Here is a 20,079-nt window from a genome sequence, read left to right on the forward strand (position 1 = left end):
GGGGGGGGGGGGGGGGGGGGGGGGGGGATTATAAACATTGTCTCCTATGTTCGTATTTCAGATTCTTTACAATGATTATTCAATTATGTTTTGTAATGTGTTGGGTGGAAATGGCTTATTCCTATTTAGTAACACCATTATACATCAATACTATGCCTGTTATTGCTTGTCACGACCAAATGGATTATACAAATTAAACTTTAAATTACTTTGAGATTTTATAATGAATGACTTGCGTCATTATTATGGCGGCTACCAATGTTTCGTAATTTAAGAATATAATGAGAATGATCCATTGTCAGATACACTTCGTGTACCAAAACATGATGCTAATATTTTATCCTTAATGGATAGAACGAAGTGAAGGATTAGAATCATAAAATTTCTTCGATGAAATTGATACATTATTATATTTAGGGGGTGTTTGATAGATATTTTTATGTAAAAATATATTTTAGAATAATAAATTGATGTGAAATATGCGGTTGAAAAATAAGAAAAAGTTTTTGATTTACGTGTAATATTATTTTAATAAAAAATCGTGTAGTTGAAAAGAAGAGAGAGAAAAATGAATTTTGAAAAAAATGGCTATCAAACGGGCTCTTAATCTATTTATGTGCCAAACAATCCACTTAAATTTTGTCATGTATATGGGAAATGACTAGCGCTTCAAGCATTAATAGATAAATAAATGAGTTTTTTCTATGTTATTTGGTTGAACCCTATTGCTATCCAGATAGCAATTGAATTCATTTTATTACACTGCAGGTGACATCTAAATATTTAACTTAACATTTTCTTTATGGGAACTTTCGTAAATTTATTATATACCATAATGCAAGTTGCTCAGTTTCATACTACAAACAAAAAAGAAAGATTATTGATAATTGTATTTTTTGTGCACTTATTTGGACTTTATTACTAAACTATTTCGACATTTTAGCATTACTTAATTTAGATTAATCTTATCTTGTTTCAATTTTGGACCGTTTCTAAGCAATTGGGAAAAAAAAAAGAAGAAGAAGAAGAAGAAGAAGAAGAAAGGATCTATTGGCCAATGGATGGAAGTTTAGGGACTAATATGCATTTGAATAAAAATTGAAGGACCAAAAATTGAAGTAATTTAATGTGGAGGACCCAAATGGAAGAAATAATAAAGAAAATGGCTAGAAGGAAAATTCTACCAGTTTTGATAACTCGGCAGTCGCCTAGTTAGATACGCCCAACCCTTAACCTCAATTACAAGGGCTACTTAGTATCCCTGAACAGTCAACCCATTTGCTACTAGGCGCCTACCCAAGTCAATACGGTCAGAAAATTATGTTTCCTTCAGAATTCAATTCCAACAGGAAAGCTTCCGTTTGGATGATGCTATGTACAATTTTCATGGACGTTTTGGGACTCTTTAGAGGGAATATAAATATTAACTCCCAAAATATAATTAGAGTGGAGAATTAATTGTAAAAGGATGCAAAGAACACAAGATTTGAAACATTAAGATTGAACTCAAGATTTTTCGGGTGATGAACAGCTTTTATATTTTTTGCTTTCTTCTTCACAACTTGTTAAACTAGATTTCTTTGTAAAAGAAAATGATCAATCTTTTAATGAGTTTTTAATCTTTAGTTTTACGTATTTGACATTAAAAATATGTTTTTAGATATTGAATGATTTATATGATTGTCTTCTCTCTACAATTACTGTGCGCGGTAATTGTATGAATTTGGTGGCTTATTTTATACATTCAAAAGAAAGAAAATAGACTCGACATAATGTTAATCGTCATAGGATGCAACGAGGGATAAAAATATACCGCTATGCCATATGTGAATTTTATAAGTGTTCATAAAATTCATGCACTCTTGTATGTTTGCATTCGTCATAGAATTATAGTCGGGTCAGATAAGAGAGTGGGTTTAAAATTATTCGAGAAAGATTGTTGAATAAAATATGAACATTGATTCTTCAAAATTCAGCCGTGTTATCAAATTGTAGAACTGAAGTTAAAAAGGATTATTATATGGGAATTTGCAATTTTAGAACACATTAACTTACACAATTTGCGTTTAGCTTAATTAATTTACTCATAATTGCATAAGTATATTATTTTAGTAATAATTTTGTTACAAAAAAATACATCACTTTATTGTTGTTTCGATTAAGGTCGCGATAATTAAAATCGAACTAAATCAACCTCCTTGAGATGATACTTGGACTCAAGTCAATCTCCATGCGACGATACTTGAACTCAATTCCACTTTATTACTTATTAACAAATAGTACACTTGCGGTGGTTTTAAATTGAAAGATATTTTCGTGAACAAGTTTTTGACGCAATTGTCAGAGATTGTTACTTTAGTTTGAGTTCAATTTATTTTAATGTGCATGATTTGCCTATTAGATGATTTCTTCCACCAATTATTAATTGACATCAATAAAGGGAATCACAACAACTGGACTTTCAACAAATACCGCAAGAGGGGAAGACTTTCTATGAAGATCTCATTGTTTCTTTGACAAAAGTTTTGGGTATGGACATTGAATTCGAGAGAACTTCAATTAAAGAAGAGGAGAATGAAAAGATCGAAAAATTAATTATAATGGGCTAAAATTGAATTAGTAGCATGCAAAAAAAAGAAGGGAAAATTAGCATGCAATCAACCGACTACATTATTTAATCAAAAATTGAGTTTGTGATTAAACCTTATGAGGAGATTAAAGTGTACATTGTTGAGTTCAAAATGGGTGATGGTGAAAAGTCATACTATTTCAAGAAGGACAAGGTTAACTTTGGAGGGAAGTTGCAATATGGAACAAAGTCAAATTAAGCAAACTAAGTAGGACGTCCATATTCAAGTGCCATGAAACGCTTGTGTAAAAGTTTAGCTCTAGATTTTGAATTAAGCGCTTAATAAGAGGCAACCCGATTTTCTATCTATTTTCAATTATTTTTATTAACTGTTGTATTACACATATTTTTAGGAATTGCATTAGTATTTAAGGGCCATATTTAGGAATTCATACGTTTAAATGGTTTTTAACATAATTTTAGGTATTATTTGTCAAGTTTATGCCCCAAATTAGGGGTTGGGATCTTGTTGATGCGTATTGATTTCTAGAGAATTAAAATGGATCTATGAAAAAGGAAAGAACATCACCTTCTTTAGACCTGAATTTTTTTTTTCCTTTTTACGCATTTTGTAACCTACTTTTCGTCTTTTGCCTAGTTTTATGGTTTGACTCGTATACTATAAATATGTGGCTCCTCTTTCAGTTTAGTTTAAGCTTTTATTGCCGTGTCGTTGTATTCTCTCCACATTGTCAATAATAATACATCTTGCCTCTGCGTTTAACTCTCTTTTCTTCTTTACTTTAAACTTTGATATATATTATTATATTTTGCAATCCATATTAACTTCATATCGAGTCATTAACTTCATTCTTTACAACCCCTCGATCTCAACAAGTGGTATCAGAGCTTGGGTCTTTTGTGGATTAGTTGAAGTTTTTTAGAGATGGTTGTCATGAAGTTTGATATTCCGCTGCTAGATCACAATATAAGGTTTTCATTGTAGCAAGTAAAGATAAGAGCTATTTTGGGCAGTTGGATTTGGATAATGTGTTGCTGGGTTTTGAGAAGATGCCAGCTAATTGGACAATGGAAAATAAATAATGGAAAGATCGGAAGGCTTTATCATTGATTCATCTTCATCTATCAAACAATATTCTGCAGGATGTCTTGAAGGAGAAAACGACTGTTGCTTTGTGATTGAAATTGGAGTAGTTGTACATGACCAAGAGTCTTACTAGCAAACTGGCTCTAAAGCAAAATTTGTATTCCCATCGCATGGCGGAAGGAAGGTCGTTGGAAGACCATATTGTCGTGTTCAAGAAAATTATCGTAGATTTGGAGGCATTGGAGGTTAAATATAATGAAGAGGATCTGGCCTTGATCCTGTTATGTTCGCTATCAAGCTCTTATGCGTCGTTTCGGGACACCATATTGTACAGCCGGGATATGTTGACTATAGACAATGTCTATGATGCATTGCACTCAAAGGAGAAGTTGAAGCATCTAGTTGGAGCTACATTAAGTGATGGGGAAGCTCTTGTATCTCATGGTAGTCAACGGAGGAGTAGATTTAGGGAGAGCAGCAATGTATATTGCTTCTACTGCAAACGGAGAGGACACTTGAAGAAGGATTGTGAGAAGTTGCAGGCTAAAGGTGATTTAGCTGCAAATCACATGAGGCAATCATGGAATTCGGATGAGACTAATGTGACCGAGGATTTTTCGGATGACAAAGATGTGATGTTGACTGTGATTTCTGACGTGGAATCTAAGCTTGACAATGAGTGGATTCTTGATTAGGCATGTTCGCACTATATGTGTTTCGATAGAAATTTATTTCAGACATATGAGGTTGTTCAGCAGGGTGGAGTTGTAATGGGGAACAACGAGTTTTGTTGTATTGCTGGAATCGATTGAGTCAGATTGCGGTTGTAGGATGGGACGGTCAATACACTTGGCCAAGTTTGACATGTTCTAGATCTAAAGAGGAATTTCATCTCGTTCGAGTACCCTAGATACAAAAGGGTATAAATTATCTGGTGGATGTGGAATCTTGAAGGTCCGAAGGGGTGTCTGGATTGTACTGGAGAGACGGAAGAGATCCCAGTTGTACATATTGTAGGGAAGCGCAAAACCAATTTTGAGACATCAGGAAAATTTAGTACCATGGTGGATATACAGTTTGGTACACTACCTCTTGTGACGGGCTCTGGGTCGATTAAGAACATTGTTAGGGAGAGTGTTGGTGATTCCACTTTGCCACCAATTTCAGTGGATGCACTGTGTTCAAATGTCAGGGGTGAACTCATGGAGCGTAGGTATGGTGGTGTTATTGGTGTCTGTAATGCTTTTGGAATCGTTGAAGGTGACAGTTATGACAAGGGACCTAATGATCAAGCACTTGGTTTGGTATCTGCTACTGGGTGTGCTTCGACCTTGTTTGGTCAACAGTAATTCCTTGGTGGAATTTTGGGAACCTAGGATTTGAGTTCATGTGTCACTTGTGGATGCCTTGCAGAGGAAGATGGTTTGGTGATGGAGAGCTTTGGTTACTGTGTTGAGGATATTAGCCAATTCCTTTCTATGTAGACAAGTTTATTTTTCGGGTGGAGAAATTTTGTTGCGTTTCGCTCATTGCGCCAGAATTTGGGTCAATGTTGAGGTTGTCAGGTTTATGCCCCAAATTAGGGGTTGGGATCTTGTTGATGCATATTGATTTCTAGAGAATCAAATTGGATCTATGAAAAAAGAAAGAAAATCGCCTTCTTTAGATGTGAATTTTTTTTCCTTTTTATGCATTTTGTAACCCACTTTCCATGTTTTGCCTAGTTTTAGGGTTTGACTCGTGTACTATAAATATGTGGCTCGTCTTTCAGTTCAGTTTAAACTTTTATTGCTGTGTCATTGTATTCTATCGACATTGTCAATTAATAATACATCTTGCCTATGCATTTAACTCTCTTTTCTTTTTTACTTTAAACCTTGATATTTATTATTATATTGTTGCAATTCATATTAACTTCATATCGCGTCATTAACTTCATTCTTTACAACCTCTCGGTCTCAACATTATTTTGAGACTTGTATTAATAACTTAGGCATGTTTACATATCGAATTCAATTTACTTAGGCTCATCATTAATATCCTAACATTATATTGAGTTTACATCGATGTGATATGCATTCTTAATGTTACACCTACGTTTCAATCTCTAAACCAATTTGAAATACTTATCTTTTCCTAGCTATAGAATTTTTGCAAGATGCACACTCTGTTAGATAGTCTTGATAAAAGTTAATGGATTAGAATTTTTCTTGGTATGAATTCATGGAAAATATTTAAACATTATATGTTATCACTAATATTTAAAATTTTTGGAATAGAAAATTAAAATCTAGCAACAAGGAAAAATAGCTGTTGTCATGATGTCTACCAGCTAGACCAGCCCGATCTTTCTACTCATCCATATTTACATCGAGGAGTTTCTGATTCTTACTTATTTTGATTATTTTTGCTTTTACATTGAGGACAATGCAATATGTTTGTTTAGGGTGTGTAAGTATTAAATACTATGAATATATATTTATTTTTCAACTGCTGATCGAGTCTGTATAACTGTTAGCGGCTAAAAAAAATTGAAAATTTTAAAAATAGCATCTAGTTTAATGTTAAATGACTTTCTATCTATGATGATATTTGTTTAAATTGAGTATGGCTTTAACTAGATTACTGGACAACACCATAACATGTATTTTTACTTGAATACTTATCCATGTTATATTTATTATTTGAGAACATAGCTTTATTGACTTATCACTTGTGTTGGGACATGACTTGATTATACGAATTTAACTGTTGATGTTGTGGACTCATATTTGAGTGGATTCTTAAATCCTTAATATAGATACCAAATTGCCAAAAAGCAGTTTGGGGATAGAAAAGTTAGTGTTTGTTTTCATAGAAATTTGATAGCTTGGAGTTCTCGGATCCCATCATTGGTTGAAGGAGTTTGAGTTAAGGAATCTAGAACGGGCACTGACCATTTTTAAAATCCAAATCTCATACATCTTTTACTTATTTTCATAGTTTTTATGACTCAAGTTATGAAATCTGCTAAGATCTTTAAAACTTGGTGCCTTATAGTCATCTAACTTTGAAATCATCGGCCTAAAACTCGCTATAGGTGTGATTTAGAATTTTTAATGAAAATAAATTTTGTACATAAGATGTCAAAATAATGAAAAATTAGATTCTCGTATCAAAACAAAAAATGATACATCTTTTAACTCTCTTCGTAGCCATTTGAATTGAGTTATTAAATTTGCAAGGATATCTAAAAATAAGGTGTCAAATAGTTATTTGATTTAAGAGTCGTCGACCTAAAACTCGCTACAACGGTCATTTAAAAAGTTTAATGGGGAGAAAACTTGCACAAGAAATGTCAAGAAAAAGGGGGGGAGGGGGTAAAAGGAGGGGGGTTATCAAAAGCGGTAAGAACTTTGAGACTTGAATTCCAGAGTGTTTTTGAGAAATGCTTATTATCTCTCTTCTAAATTTACAAGTATCTAATTCTCATCACTTTGTGTAGAAAAATGAGTCATAATGATTTTTAAGAATCCACATGTGCTAGAAATACCTCGGGATTGGATTGAAAAACATAAGAAGTGATTTTGCACGAGAGGAGTGAGGAAAAACTGACCACAAGAGCATTGGAATTATGAGTGAATCAACAACATTTAATTGGTCGTGTTCTAGTATGGGTTTAAGTTCAATATTGGCTAATCACATATATACTAAATCGAGCATCAGACGAGTAGAAATTTACTCTTGATATTGTTTGAATATTTTTAAAGTATTGCTTAAATTTGAACCAGGGGCATATGGCAAGCAGTTCAACGTTAAGTTTGTTATTGGTGATTTGCTTAGTGAGTGATATGATTTATTCCTAAGTTTTGTTTTAGTTTTAATTTGAGGACGAACAAAAGTTTTAGTTTGGAGTTATTTGATAAATGCATTTTTGTGCACTTATTCAGGCCTTATTACTAAACTTTTGTGTCATTTTAGTATTGAATTTTACTTGACTTAGATTAATTTCATCTTGTTTCGGTTTTGGACCCATTTCTAGACAATTGGAAAAGAAAGAAGGATCAATTGGCCAATGGATGGGAGTTGGGGACTAATATGCATTTGAACAAAAGTTGAATAACCAAAAATCAAATTAATTTAATGTGGAGGACCAATATGAAGAAAGAATAAAGAAAATGGCTAAAAGAAAAATTCTAGAAGTTTTTATAATTGGACAACCATCCAGTTATATACGCCAACCCTTTACCTCAATTACAGGGGCTACTTAGTATGCCTGGGCACCTGCCTAGGCCAATTCAACTAGAAAATTCTATATCCTTCATAATTCAATCCTAACAAGAAAACTTCATTTTGGATGATGATATGTACGATTTTTAGAAACCTTTTGGGACTCTTTAGAGGTAATATAAATATTGACTCTCAAAACATAATTAGGGTGGAGAATTAATTTCAAAAGGAGGTAAAGAACACGTCAATATTCAATATCAAGATCAAACTCAAGATTTTCCTTGTAATAAACAACTTTTATAATTTTTACTTTCTTCTTCACAACATGTTAAACTGGATTTATTTGTACTTGGAAACGATGAACATTATAATATGTGTTTTTAATCTATAGTTTTACATATTTGATATTGAAAATATGTTTTTGGATTTTAAATGATTTACATGATTATCTTTTCTCTATAGTTATTGTGATATTTATGTGAATTAGATGGCTTATTTTATACATTCAAAAGAATGAAAATAAGCTCGACATAGTGTAAATCGTCATAGGGTCCGATAGGAGATAGAAATATACCGCTTTGCTCTATGTGAATCTTTTAGGTGTTCATGAAAATTCATGTACGCTTATATGTTCGCATCGGTCATAAAAAAAATAATCGGGTCAAATATGAGAGTAGATTTAACATTACACGGGAGTGATTGTTGAATAAAATAGGAATATTGATTTTTCAAAATTCAACTGTCTTGTCAAAGTGTAAACCGAAAGTTAAAAATGATTATTGCATTAGAATTCGCGATCATAGTGCACTTGTCATACATTAGAACACATTATTAACTTGCATTCAACACAATTTACATTTAGCTTAGTTAATTTACTTATAATTGCATGAGTAGATTATTTTAGTTATAATTTTGACATAAACAAATACATCACTTTATTATTGTTTTGGTTAAGGTCGATAATTAGAATCAAACTAAATCAATCTTCATGGGACGATATTTGAACTCAATTCCATTTTATTACTTGTTAGTGAACTGTACGCTTATAGTGATTTTAAATCAAAAGATATTTTCATGAACAATTATAAATTTCTCAAATGAGTTCTACCAAAATGATTACAATAATCTAAGTTTTTGTATGACTCAAGTGTTTCTAGATATTTAATATGGGAAAGGTTTTGAATGATGAAAATATCCTTAGTTATCTATGTTCATGTTATCATTAATTATTCGACATACATTTTTTTTTATATATTGATAATGATAAGGCTTGGTCTCATTTAAAAAAATAATTTAAGATATTTTTAACAAAAATAAAAGAAAAAGATAGAAAGAAAACGGCATTTTGTCGTGAGGCGATTTGTCTGATTGGGCTTTGGTCCACACTTTGTTTCTCTCTCTGGGGTTGGCTCATAATCATATACACGTACTGGTTTCCCCTGCTTGAAGGGAATTGACCGATTCTACGTGTAATGGATCAACCCATGGCGTGAGCTGTAATCTGGATTAAGTAGATAAATGGCTTTGGGTTTCTTATTTTTAATTCGATAGAGAACCTGGTTTGTAAAGGGTGAAAAATCTAAAGTAAAAGAAAGCACCGTCCTCTCTTTACTCTTTATGCATTACAAAAGAAATGGCTTTTGGAAGAAGAGGCGATTCCAAAAGCTATGTCATGCATCCTTTTCTAACTCTGTGCCTTTTCCTGCTTTAACTTTTTTTTCTTTCCCTTGCACGATCTACTTATATAGGTCAAACCCTCCAAATCATCCAATGAAAACTACTTAAAGCCCCATCATTTTTTTTATTACGAATTTGAGCAACAAAGTGGTAAATATCAAAAAATCGTGACCATTGAACTTTAAATGTCTAGATTTTTTCTCACATTCCGTGCTGTCTTATTAGGTTTGAAAACTAGCACAAGTAGAAAACACAATATAAAATAGTACTATGCTAGCTTTACTTGGGCCCTTGGCAATTGGCATTATTCACTCAATGACCATATTTAGTAATGTGTACCTATGGCCTTCAATCATTATCATAAGATGCATTATTTCCGGATGTTTTTCATCAATCTGTTCTTAAATTTCCAGTAGTTTTTTTAATCTAATTCCGTATCCAATCTTAAAGGGTTGTTTTGATTCCAATTCGATAAGGAAAATAACACCTACTAAAAGGAAAACGAAAGATCCAAACAGTTTAGCTAATTAGCGTCATTTCATTGTTTATTTTCTTGATTTACCATTATTGTGCTTAATCATAACCCCATTGTCGTACAAGAACTCGATGAAAAAAAAAAAAGAGAGTAAACAAGAAGAAGTTAAAACTAGAATTCTTATGCATTTCTTGATTGCAAAACAGGAAATGGCTAGCGTCACATTTTTAAGGAATATTTAATGGTTTTGACAATAGGTTCCAAGAATTGCTCCACATGCAAAGGTTCAAAATTTCCCAGTCCAATGCATTCTAAACAAAACAACAAATGCAGCTATTGATTAGCACCGTACCACCAACAAAACTTCGCACAAGTCATTTAAATTATTCGGTGGTCGTGTCCGTCACTGATGATTGGCACTTTATTCAATCGCGGTCAGGTCTTACGCATAGGCTGTCATTTGGACGAATGTGCTGTAATATATTATATTATCCTTCAATACAATAATGTTTCCTTAAATAGAAAATACTCCTGCATCATACAAACACGGTGTCCATTTATACCTACAAATTAAAATATCACAAAAATAAGTTATTTTCCATAAAGCATTGCTTTCTCCTAGATTAATTTTCCAGAAAATTAGACTTTAGTTTGCATATTTTTGCCTAACTCAAAAACTTTGGCAAAGTTGGGAATGTCACAGTACTACAATGACATGTTTTAACTTGTGAAACTGCAAGTAATAAATGGACAGTACCTCAACTATGTAAAAACTAGAGAGGGGGATCGTCTGCCAAAATTACATAGTACAACAAAATTACTGAGAATTTACTTATCTACATATAAAAAAGAAAAACTAGGAATTACATATGAATACATAAATGGTGAAGAACAGACGGAGGGAGAAGTAACACCCTATATGAAATCAGAATTTGGTAAGTGAGAAGGAAGAAAGAAACAGAACTCTGAATTTACATGCAAAACTACAAAAAGCAACTTAAAGAGCATATTTATATAAGCATGTATGCAATGCCAAAAGCATAATAAAGAAAAACTTCGCAGCAAAATATGAGCGCTCCTGGCATGTAGCTGAGGATTTGGATGGTGTCTTTCCAGCAACAGCAGGACCAACTCCACGAGCATTGGGAGAGTTCTGCTGCACTGTTGTCGGCAATGGGTTAGGAGAGGTGCCATCTGCTGATGGAGTCAGTGGCATTCTATCACCTTCACTGAGATCCTGACCTGAGATGATTCGAACATATCAAGATTTGATTGCTATGCTTTACAGAGAGCAAAGGTGTAATATATTGAATGTGCCACCAAACTAGTAAATTAAAACTTCAAATTCAGAAATTAGCAAAACTTGAGCAAAGATATAGCAATCAAGTGGGATCCTAGAGGGGATTTAGCAAAATTAGAGAGCCACTGCATTTCTTAATGGAAAGATTTAGAGCATCACTCCTGCTATCCAAGTATAAAACCCTTTTGAGCAGCTTAGGTGTTGTAGCTCGGTTCTTCATTTTAGTTGTGGTTTTCTTCAGAGATTTTTCATTTGCATTATCCATTCATGTATTTCTTCTTTTTATTTAAATCCCAGGTACATCCATGGATATATCATCAAAATTTTTATGTAGGAGTAGGATAGAGTTTATTGAACTAGGCAACACAACATGGAAGAGGTATTCATCAATGGCAAGATATCAGCAAAATGTACAAATTAAACCAGCAAATGAGCAAACCACAGAATACAATGTCTTATAATCCACAATACAAAAAGAGAGCGAACGTCAAGAGCAAAAGTATACAGGTAAAAAAGGTTATATACTCACAATTCGAACGGGACCACCCAAGCTTGAAATTTTCCCTATCAAATACCATTCGGTATCCTGTCATGAAGTTCTCTGCAAAAATAAATTTGTGAGAGAAAAATGAATTGAAAACCAAGTTCAGTTCATTGAATTATTTATTTATTTATTTTTGGAGAATTCATGCATTACTGGAATTTCTAAATTCTGGTGAACAAGGGCGTGAAAATAAACTCGTAGGTGGGCACTGTAGCAGATGTGTGTCCAGGAAATGCAAATAAAGTAATACTTACGTCCAATCGTCGCAATGGCTTCATCAGTTGGCTGTACAGCTAAACAAAATCCAGCTGCACCCTGCACCATAATATAGACAGCACTATTCACAAACTTGGTAGTTCACATGTTTAAACATGAAATCAGCCACTACAGGAAAGAGCAAACATATGCATTCTCCTAACCAGATTTTAACAATAATCAAGTATTGGCCTGAGTTATATCATAAAATCATACAAATTATTAAAATATTTGCTTCAGAAACTCCTTTTTCTTATTCAGTTGCAGGTGTACAGTAAAAGTTTGCCTAAAATGATTCAGACCTTGAGTCATAAACCTTATCTGGTCAAGTCAGAGTCTTGTATCTAATCAGTTCAGTCACAGTTAAGAATTGAGCATTCAATTTGCTACTTCAGAATGCATCTGATGTTTGTGCTATTAAAATTCCCCATTCTAAAGATTTAATATTCGTGAGCTACTGCAATTGCAAACAGGAAAGCAACTAAAATTTTTATTATTGATAAACATGATCAAATGAACTACTTCTCAAATCCCTCAAATTATATACCATAATGTATCTAGAATATTTTTCGGCAATTTCAAAATTTGGAAATGGACCTTAGATATTGGTGCATGGGTATAATAACTAATAAGCAATATCTGGTGAAACAAAAGCAACTTAATTTAATGTCTGAATCAATGGACATCTTTAACCAGCTTGGTAACTTGATACCGGTGATAATACCATTTTTGAACAGCTTGCCCTAGTACACTTGGTGAAATTTACGAAAAAATTGTGATTTTTCTTCAGTAGTCAATAATCTGCATTGCATAATGTTAGTAAATCTATTTTAATTATCCTCAATTATTTCAATATCAACTCTCGAACCGGTTATGATATGCTGCTGAATAGAATGCCTTTCCAGTTATCCCGCATCAACAGCAGCCAAAGTACCTAAGCTCCAAGATCATTACCATGAGAATCTTTAACTATCATCGCCACACTTTTGCCTCCCTAAACCATAAAACTAAACTCCGCTTTTTCCCAAATTTAATTCACAATGAAACTATTGGTTGTACACATGATACGAACTCTCTTTGCCAACACTAATTATGAACTAATATCTAAATGAATGAAGAATTTCTACAAAATGTCATATTCACATCAGATTATACGAACCAATAAGCATTTCACATGCATAAGTGCATAGATATTATAAATAATGGTTTTTGTCCAACTTTTAGGCCAAAACTAGCACATAAAATTTGGCTCTACATAATTTATTAATAAAAATGCCCGGCATTGAAGAAGTACTTAATTCTGCCAATACAAACTATGTATGGTTGCAAGAACCAACCTGAGTACCATAGATTACAAAAACAGGATCATGGACGACAAAACTGTTGTTCGTTGCAAACTTCAGAGTTACAGAAGGAATCTTAGGCACCCCGTCAGAACTGTGTGAAAATACAGTCAATCCTAGTTCACAGATAAGATAGAAAGGAGAAAGTGGACTCAACATACAGTCTACTAAAGTCTACCTAGACTTGTAGCAATACTGCCAAGGGTATCCTTCAAAATCTGATTTCAACGCATTTACTTGTCCATTGAACTACAACCAAAGATGGTATAATCAAAACAATCTGGTATATTTTAAAAGATAAATCAAAAGCCGAGGGAGAAAAATTTACCTCCTTAGCAACTCTGTCATAGACTTGACCTGGAAGAAATGTGAACGATGTCCCACTATCAACCAGCGCTTCGAAGTTTGTATGCTCAAGACAAGAACTTCCAATGCAGCAAGAGTCCACTCCAACAATGTAAGTTAAACTGGACCATGAACATAAAAAAATATATATATAACTCCTATGTGTAGATGATGCAAGCAAAGAGCAGAATATATTATGCATGTTCAATTTTTACTTTTTTCTATCAGAAGACAAAAATGAAGTAGTCTGTTCGCCAGCTATTCCCTGATCCCCAAAGAATAGCCTCCCTGAGTCATCTTCAGTAAAGCATAACGAAAAAGAGTTCGGAATCAATCCAGCTTTTGCTAAACGACTTGGAACTGAAATTTCTCCACGTCCCAGACCCATAAGACCATCTGGCGCAACTCCATTCAGGTAACCACCAGTTTGTTTACTACCACAACTGAAATAGAAAGAAAATTACTATGGATCCAAACAATTTTGTTGAGACAATATCTCAAGATGGTAATTCCTGCACAACAAATCTTATGCGAAAAGGCATGCAGTTTTAATAGCCATACAAAACACACCCTATAACAACTGGAGCCCGCACAGACATGTTGGATGCATTAGTGCGACCCGATACAAGATGTAATACGTCTTCAACCAGAACTCCAGAAGTAGAGGTATCGTCTGAAGCATAGTTGACAGTGTATGGACATTGCTGCTTAGGATCCTCACAATTTAAACCAAATTCACATAATGGATGACTGCAAGAGAGGGACTTGCTAGTGCTAGAGCCAGAAGGATTATACTCGCTAAGATCCTTATCCTGCATAATAGATGCCCCAAAAACCAGGGAGCACCTGCCAATCAATCATCTGAAATAAGTGGTAAACCTCTTACTTGTATTAACAACTACTTCACAGCTGTTTAAACTACATCAAGTATTTCAAAAATTTATATGTTTTGTGCATGCTACAGTGTAAAGCCCCAATGTAACATGACAACCAATAATTTCAGGTAGATAGTCAAGCAGAATATTAACTTTTAGTAAAAAAGACTAAGCGACTAAATAGGAAGTCCTAGGGCCAAGAACCAAGTTTAAAATTAATTCTTAACAGCCTTATTTCAAATTTGAGCACAACAAATTAGAGATAGGAAGTGAAAAGAGTATCTATCACATCCAAGACCAATAACCTCACAAGTAACACCAAATCATACAAACTGGTAAAGGTTTCTCCATGAAAAGGATTTAAGAAAGAACCAAACAAGATTAGTTATACAGAAAGTGATCACAGGATGATGCTCGGATAGCTGCAGCCAATGACAAAGGACATATTGCCTTTTCTTTTGTAAATTCAGTTATTGATAGGCCTTTTCTTTTGTAAATTCAGTTATTGCTAGGTATTCTAGCATTTAATTAATTTAATTAAACCTTAACAGATAAATCCGAATGAGAAAATTCCAGCACACCATGGTATGTGGGGAGGGAAAAACATTTATTGATATCTGAAATATGACAGACAATGTAATTTTTGTGCTTCATAACCAAGACATACGTAAATTGGACTTTAAGTTGGAATAGAACTGATCTCCTTTTTTTTTTTTTGGGAATAGAGTTGATCTCTTAAAATACAAAAGAAATGGATCCTACAAGCAACCCATTATTGTAAATCACAGAGAAAGAGAAATAAACTCAGAACACCATATAGAGTACTTTGCAAGCATAAATACCAGCGTGGGTGGAAATGTCCACAACAAGATCAATGGTGAGCATAAGAGAAAACTGAAAAACAAAATGAAAAGGCAAAGGTCCAACCAATACGAAGCCGAGGAAAAGTATTTTAATTATCAAGTAGCAAAATCTGCTACACCTCCTCACAGAATGTTATGTTTCTTATCAATTAATGATAAACTTGCACTTCAGATTAATAGATTAAGTATACATGAAAATTTGAGTTGATGCCAAATTGAACATGAAAACCACCAAAGTGCCCGTGTTTCAAATTAGAATGGGCAGATGAAAGTACCTATAATGTAGACCACGGAAATAGTCTTAATTATGATTGAAATCTAGTTATCAAAACAAAATTATAGTGGAAAAACCAGTAACATTTTACATGCTTGACGATGCAGTCAGAAAATAAATATTCAACTAATTTAGTTGATTGTTATTAGTCAAACATCAATCTGTAAGAACCAAACGAGTCTATAACATGTCTTGATTCTAAGAACTTCAATCCTATAAAAACCCAAGAAACCAAGATACCAGAAAACATGATCCCAGAAAAAATTGAAGGGAGTATGTGCTAACATGTCCCCTAGCAAATGGTAAATGCTTGGGTAGGCACTCTATTTGTGTCATATATGTGGGAGAAGAAGGGAGCTCAACAAACGAAATATCACCAGAATCAAAATTGTAATTGATGATACAAAAGAAAGCTTGCATACCAAACTGCTGTAGTGACTGGAGGATAAAGGTGCACACTGTACACAATTGCAGGGAACCCATAGTAGATCACTTCCAGCATCCAATGCAACAAGAAAAGAAACTTTTGGTGTGCCCATGTCAATCCACATATAATGTAACCTGTTTTGAGGGAAAATGAATAAACTAAAGACACAATATCCTTCAGGTTTAATTTGTCTAAATTTCAAATGACAAATAAACACTCTTCAGCCACTGAAGATGTCCAAGGACTCAGAAACTCGTAGTTATGAGTCTTATGACTACAAAGCTACTTGCAGCAATAAAACAAGCACGCTCTATTTAATAGACATATTGGATTCAGCCATAACTAATAATTCATGGAAATGTTAGACAACACTGCTCTATTAATCACACAGAGAAAATCCTATCGGCTAGTGATTCTGAGATTGCTTGATAAAACTATATGGTGTTCATTTGTAGTCCATATTGCACAAGCCAATACCTCTGTCTAGGAAACATCATCATTTTTAGTTCAGTAAAACCCACTTCTTTTAACCACACCACTAGATACAACTCATGAAGTCAATTCAACTGACTCGCATAATGTATGTACCTCAAGGAATGTCTACTAGTACATAACTGCCACCACTAGCAAAAGACAGGCGAGGAGACGATATGATACCTATAGCACAACAATGTCCACTTTAGATTACATTTTGCTGTAATTTTGAGGAACTTTAAGTGGCGAATTATATTTCTCTAAATGTGAAGAATTTCTGTAACTTGAGTAATTTTTATGGATGGATATCTGCCAATTTTAATGTGAAAGACTGTTGTGTTGACCATATCATTGCAACAATCAACATATCTAAATCACGAACATCAAAAGAGGGAAAATTATATCGGAATGTGAGTTGTATCGGCAATTTCCACATTGCAAATCTCGATTGTATGTACAAGCACACTCCAAGACTTTTCAAAGGTTCGATCTTTTTTATTATTATTTTTATTTTTTATGACCATGAGTGTCTAGACTAACTTACGCGCAACTCGACTAATCCCACGAGATTTGAACCGGTGATCATTGAGGAGAAAATCCAAAGCTTGACCACTGAGGTACCCCTCAGGTTTCGGTCTTTCCTGGTAACTGGAGTGTAAGATTATAATCTGTTTTATCAATATAATTTTAGCTGTAATTACCTTTAATTTTCACATTCAGGATATTTCTCATAATTTCTCAAAAAGTCCAGAATAATAGATGTTTTACTGACATCTGGATATTGTCCACCAGAACTTCCCATTCAATTGAATTATTGCAGAAATAAAAGAAAGGAAATAACTGTATTAGGATATCACGTCTCAAAGCATAATATTCATAGAAGCAATCGAAAATCATAGATCCCACACCCTCCGATTCACACACACGCATTCATGAGAAAGAGAGAGAAGTAACCATCCAAAGTCATCTCCGAGGGGTAAGGTAACGCTGCCTCTGGAAGGGTAGAGGAATTGGAACTGAGGGTTGAGCTTCAGCTTCTGCCGCTGCATATCACTACTCAACAGCCGCCGATAATAGTCCAAACTCCGACGCTTCGGCCACGCATCAGCCGCTCCAACCCTATCGGCAATTTCGGCTCCATTTCTTGAAACCCTAGCGCTATGATGCGCCTTTGCTTCATCCGAAAACCTATGCACTAGCTTTGCCGAATATAAAGTACTCTCACATAAGCCACAGTTAATATACAAAACAAACAGTAACTCAAACAAAATTAATCGAATCTCCATTCCTGAAGCAAAGACGAAATGCTAGAGAAATCGGATTTGCCGTTGCTATGGATGAAGCAACAAAAAAGGCAAATGAAATGGAAATTGAAGCTGTATTTATAGAAAAACGCATAATTCGAAGGAAAAAACATTTTGATGAAAGCGGTAGTGATGAGGTAAAGCAATCAGCAGAAGAATCTTTTAGAGTTGAGTACTTTGTTTTTATAATTGATCAAGCTCTATCTTCTCTGAGGGGTCGATTTGAACAATTCAAACAATATGATGACATATTTGGATTTTTGTTTAATTTGAAAAGGTTAAGGGATGCAACTTTATCAAGTTTGTTGAACTCTTGTATGAATCTTGAGAAATATCTTGAACATGATGGGCGTTCGGATATCAGTGGAGATGATTTATGTTCGGAGTTACCAGTCTTGAAGATTTATTTACCAAATGAAGCAACAAGAGCAATTGAAGTGCTGCAATATTTGAAGACTCACAATATTTGTTACCCAAATGCTTATATTGCTTACAAAATTTTGTTAACCATACCGGTTACAGTTGCATCGGCGGAAAGAAGTTTCTCAAAATTGAAGTTGATCAAGACCTATCTTCGATCAACTATGTCACAAGAAAGATTAAACGGGTTGGCTATGTTATCAATAGAAAAAGAAATGGTTGGGCAGCTAAATTATTCAGATTTGATTGATGTTTTTGCCTCTAAAAGGGCAAGACGAATAGTATTCAACTAATTGTTTGAAACATTGTTGGTTTTGATGGTTTATAATATAAATCGTTTCTATAATATATTTAATTGTTGTTTTAATGATAGTTTTTTAAGTTAGTAATAGATCGCATAATATACCGTTGAATTTTATATTTAAATTACTTTCGCTAGGGGCCTACTTTACACGCTTCGCCTCAGGGCCCATAAATCACAGGACCGGCTCTGATGGCAACCGCGTTCCCTTTCTTCCCAGTGCTATGATCACCGTCAAAGATAGGATTCAAGGCCTTTGCCCCCATTGTTTGTTAGTTAAATAGGGAGAAAGAATGCCCCATCTCTTGATTACAAAGATCACTTTCATAGCAAGCACAAATGAATGAGAAGCACAACTGTTGTACTATATACATTGATCGCCCATTACATTGTAATAAGTCAACAATTAAATCTATATTTTAATTCAAATTTCACACATTTCTTTTTCTTCTATTAAGGGTTCATTTGATTGTAAGAATGAAATTTGGGTGGGAAAAAACGAATTCAAGAAAATTGAATTACCTAAAACTTGTTTTACTGAAAATTGTCAATTAAATGTATTTTATTGGTATAATTTTTCACCTAGAAAATGTTGAAATTTGTATCTTTTGATATTCGTTTGACTTCTTTTTCATGAAAATTGTCAATTAAGGTAATATAATTTGTTATAATTGTAAATAAAATTTATTTCCATTGTCAAAAATAATAAAAATAAAAATAAACCTGAAAATTGATTTCCCACCAAATCAATGGGAAATCAACTTTCACAAATTCATGGAAAATGGGTCACGTGAGTGGGGGAGATAGAAAACATTTTCCAGGTAAAATTCTTGCCAAAATGGTGGAAAATGCATGGAAAATGGACCTCTCAAACAGGGCCTAATAATTTTCTCGAATTTCATCCGAGGGCTTGTTTGAGTCCCATTTTTTCAAAAAATTGCATTTTGTAATAGCATTTTATGGATAATGTATAGTTAAAAAATAAGAAAAAAAATATTGAATTTGAGTATAATATTATTTTATTGATGAATGTATGGTTAAAATGTGGTCAAATCACTATTCAAAAATATATTTTGATGGCAAAAGGGGCTCAAACAAGGACCGAATTTTCTTATTTTTGGTAACTATTGATATATTTTATTGTTTTTGTTATGTTCTAATTTGTATCAGGCTCTTTTAAATTTTAGTGAAAATCATTTTTTTATTTGCGTCTCAACTTCCTAATCATGTCACTCAATTAATTATTTATATTTTAGCTTAGTTTCTAGATTTTGCTATCAATTTTTAGAATCTAGCAATTGGTTTGGTAGATTACT

The 20,079-nt window shown here is 33.6% G+C and overlaps 1 protein-coding gene across 2 annotated transcripts; it reads right to left on the reverse strand.

Annotated features, from left to right (window-relative positions):
* Positions 1-10,722: 10,722 nt before the first annotated feature.
* LOC111367625 (aspartic proteinase-like protein 1) lies at positions 10,723-18,053 on the reverse strand. Of its 2 annotated transcripts, none has more exons than XM_022988599.1 (10): positions 17,693-18,053; positions 16,260-16,398; positions 14,396-14,637; positions 14,041-14,268; positions 13,809-13,947; positions 13,659-13,729; positions 13,475-13,574; positions 12,137-12,197; positions 11,868-11,939; positions 10,723-11,280 (listed from the first exon to the last, which is right to left on the reverse strand). In XM_022988599.1, exons 1-10 carry the CDS (start codon positions 18,022-18,024, stop codon positions 11,036-11,038), a joined length of 1,629 nt encoding a protein of 542 aa, XP_022844367.1. In that variant the 5' UTR covers positions 18,025-18,053; the 3' UTR covers positions 10,723-11,035. The 2 variants fall into 2 exon arrangements, with proteins under 2 accessions (XP_022844367.1, XP_022844368.1); XM_022988600.1 differs by having other exon boundaries at positions 14,396-14,671; positions 17,693-17,827.
* Positions 18,054-20,079: the final 2,026 nt, after the last annotated feature.

The sequence above is a fragment of the Olea europaea genome, chromosome 18 (assembly GCF_002742605.1).
Source record: "Olea europaea var. sylvestris chromosome 18, O_europaea_v1, whole genome shotgun sequence".
Classification (NCBI taxonomy): domain Eukaryota; kingdom Viridiplantae; phylum Streptophyta; class Magnoliopsida; order Lamiales; family Oleaceae; genus Olea; species Olea europaea.

Bases quoted from the DNA above. Each gene is read 5' to 3' on its own strand.
- LOC111367625 (XM_022988599.1), bottom strand. From the start codon at position 18,024: ATGGAGATTCGATTAATTTTGTTTGAGTTACTGTTTGTTTTGTATATT. The intron at 14,638-16,259 runs GTATGCAAGCTT...TCTATTATGCAG, and splicing joins CCAGTCACTACAGCAGTTTG to GATAAGGATCTTAGCGAGTA. The intron at 12,198-13,474 runs GTTGGTTCTTGC...ATTATGGTGCAG, and splicing joins TTGTAATCTATGGTACTCAG to GGTGCAGCTGGATTTTGTTT.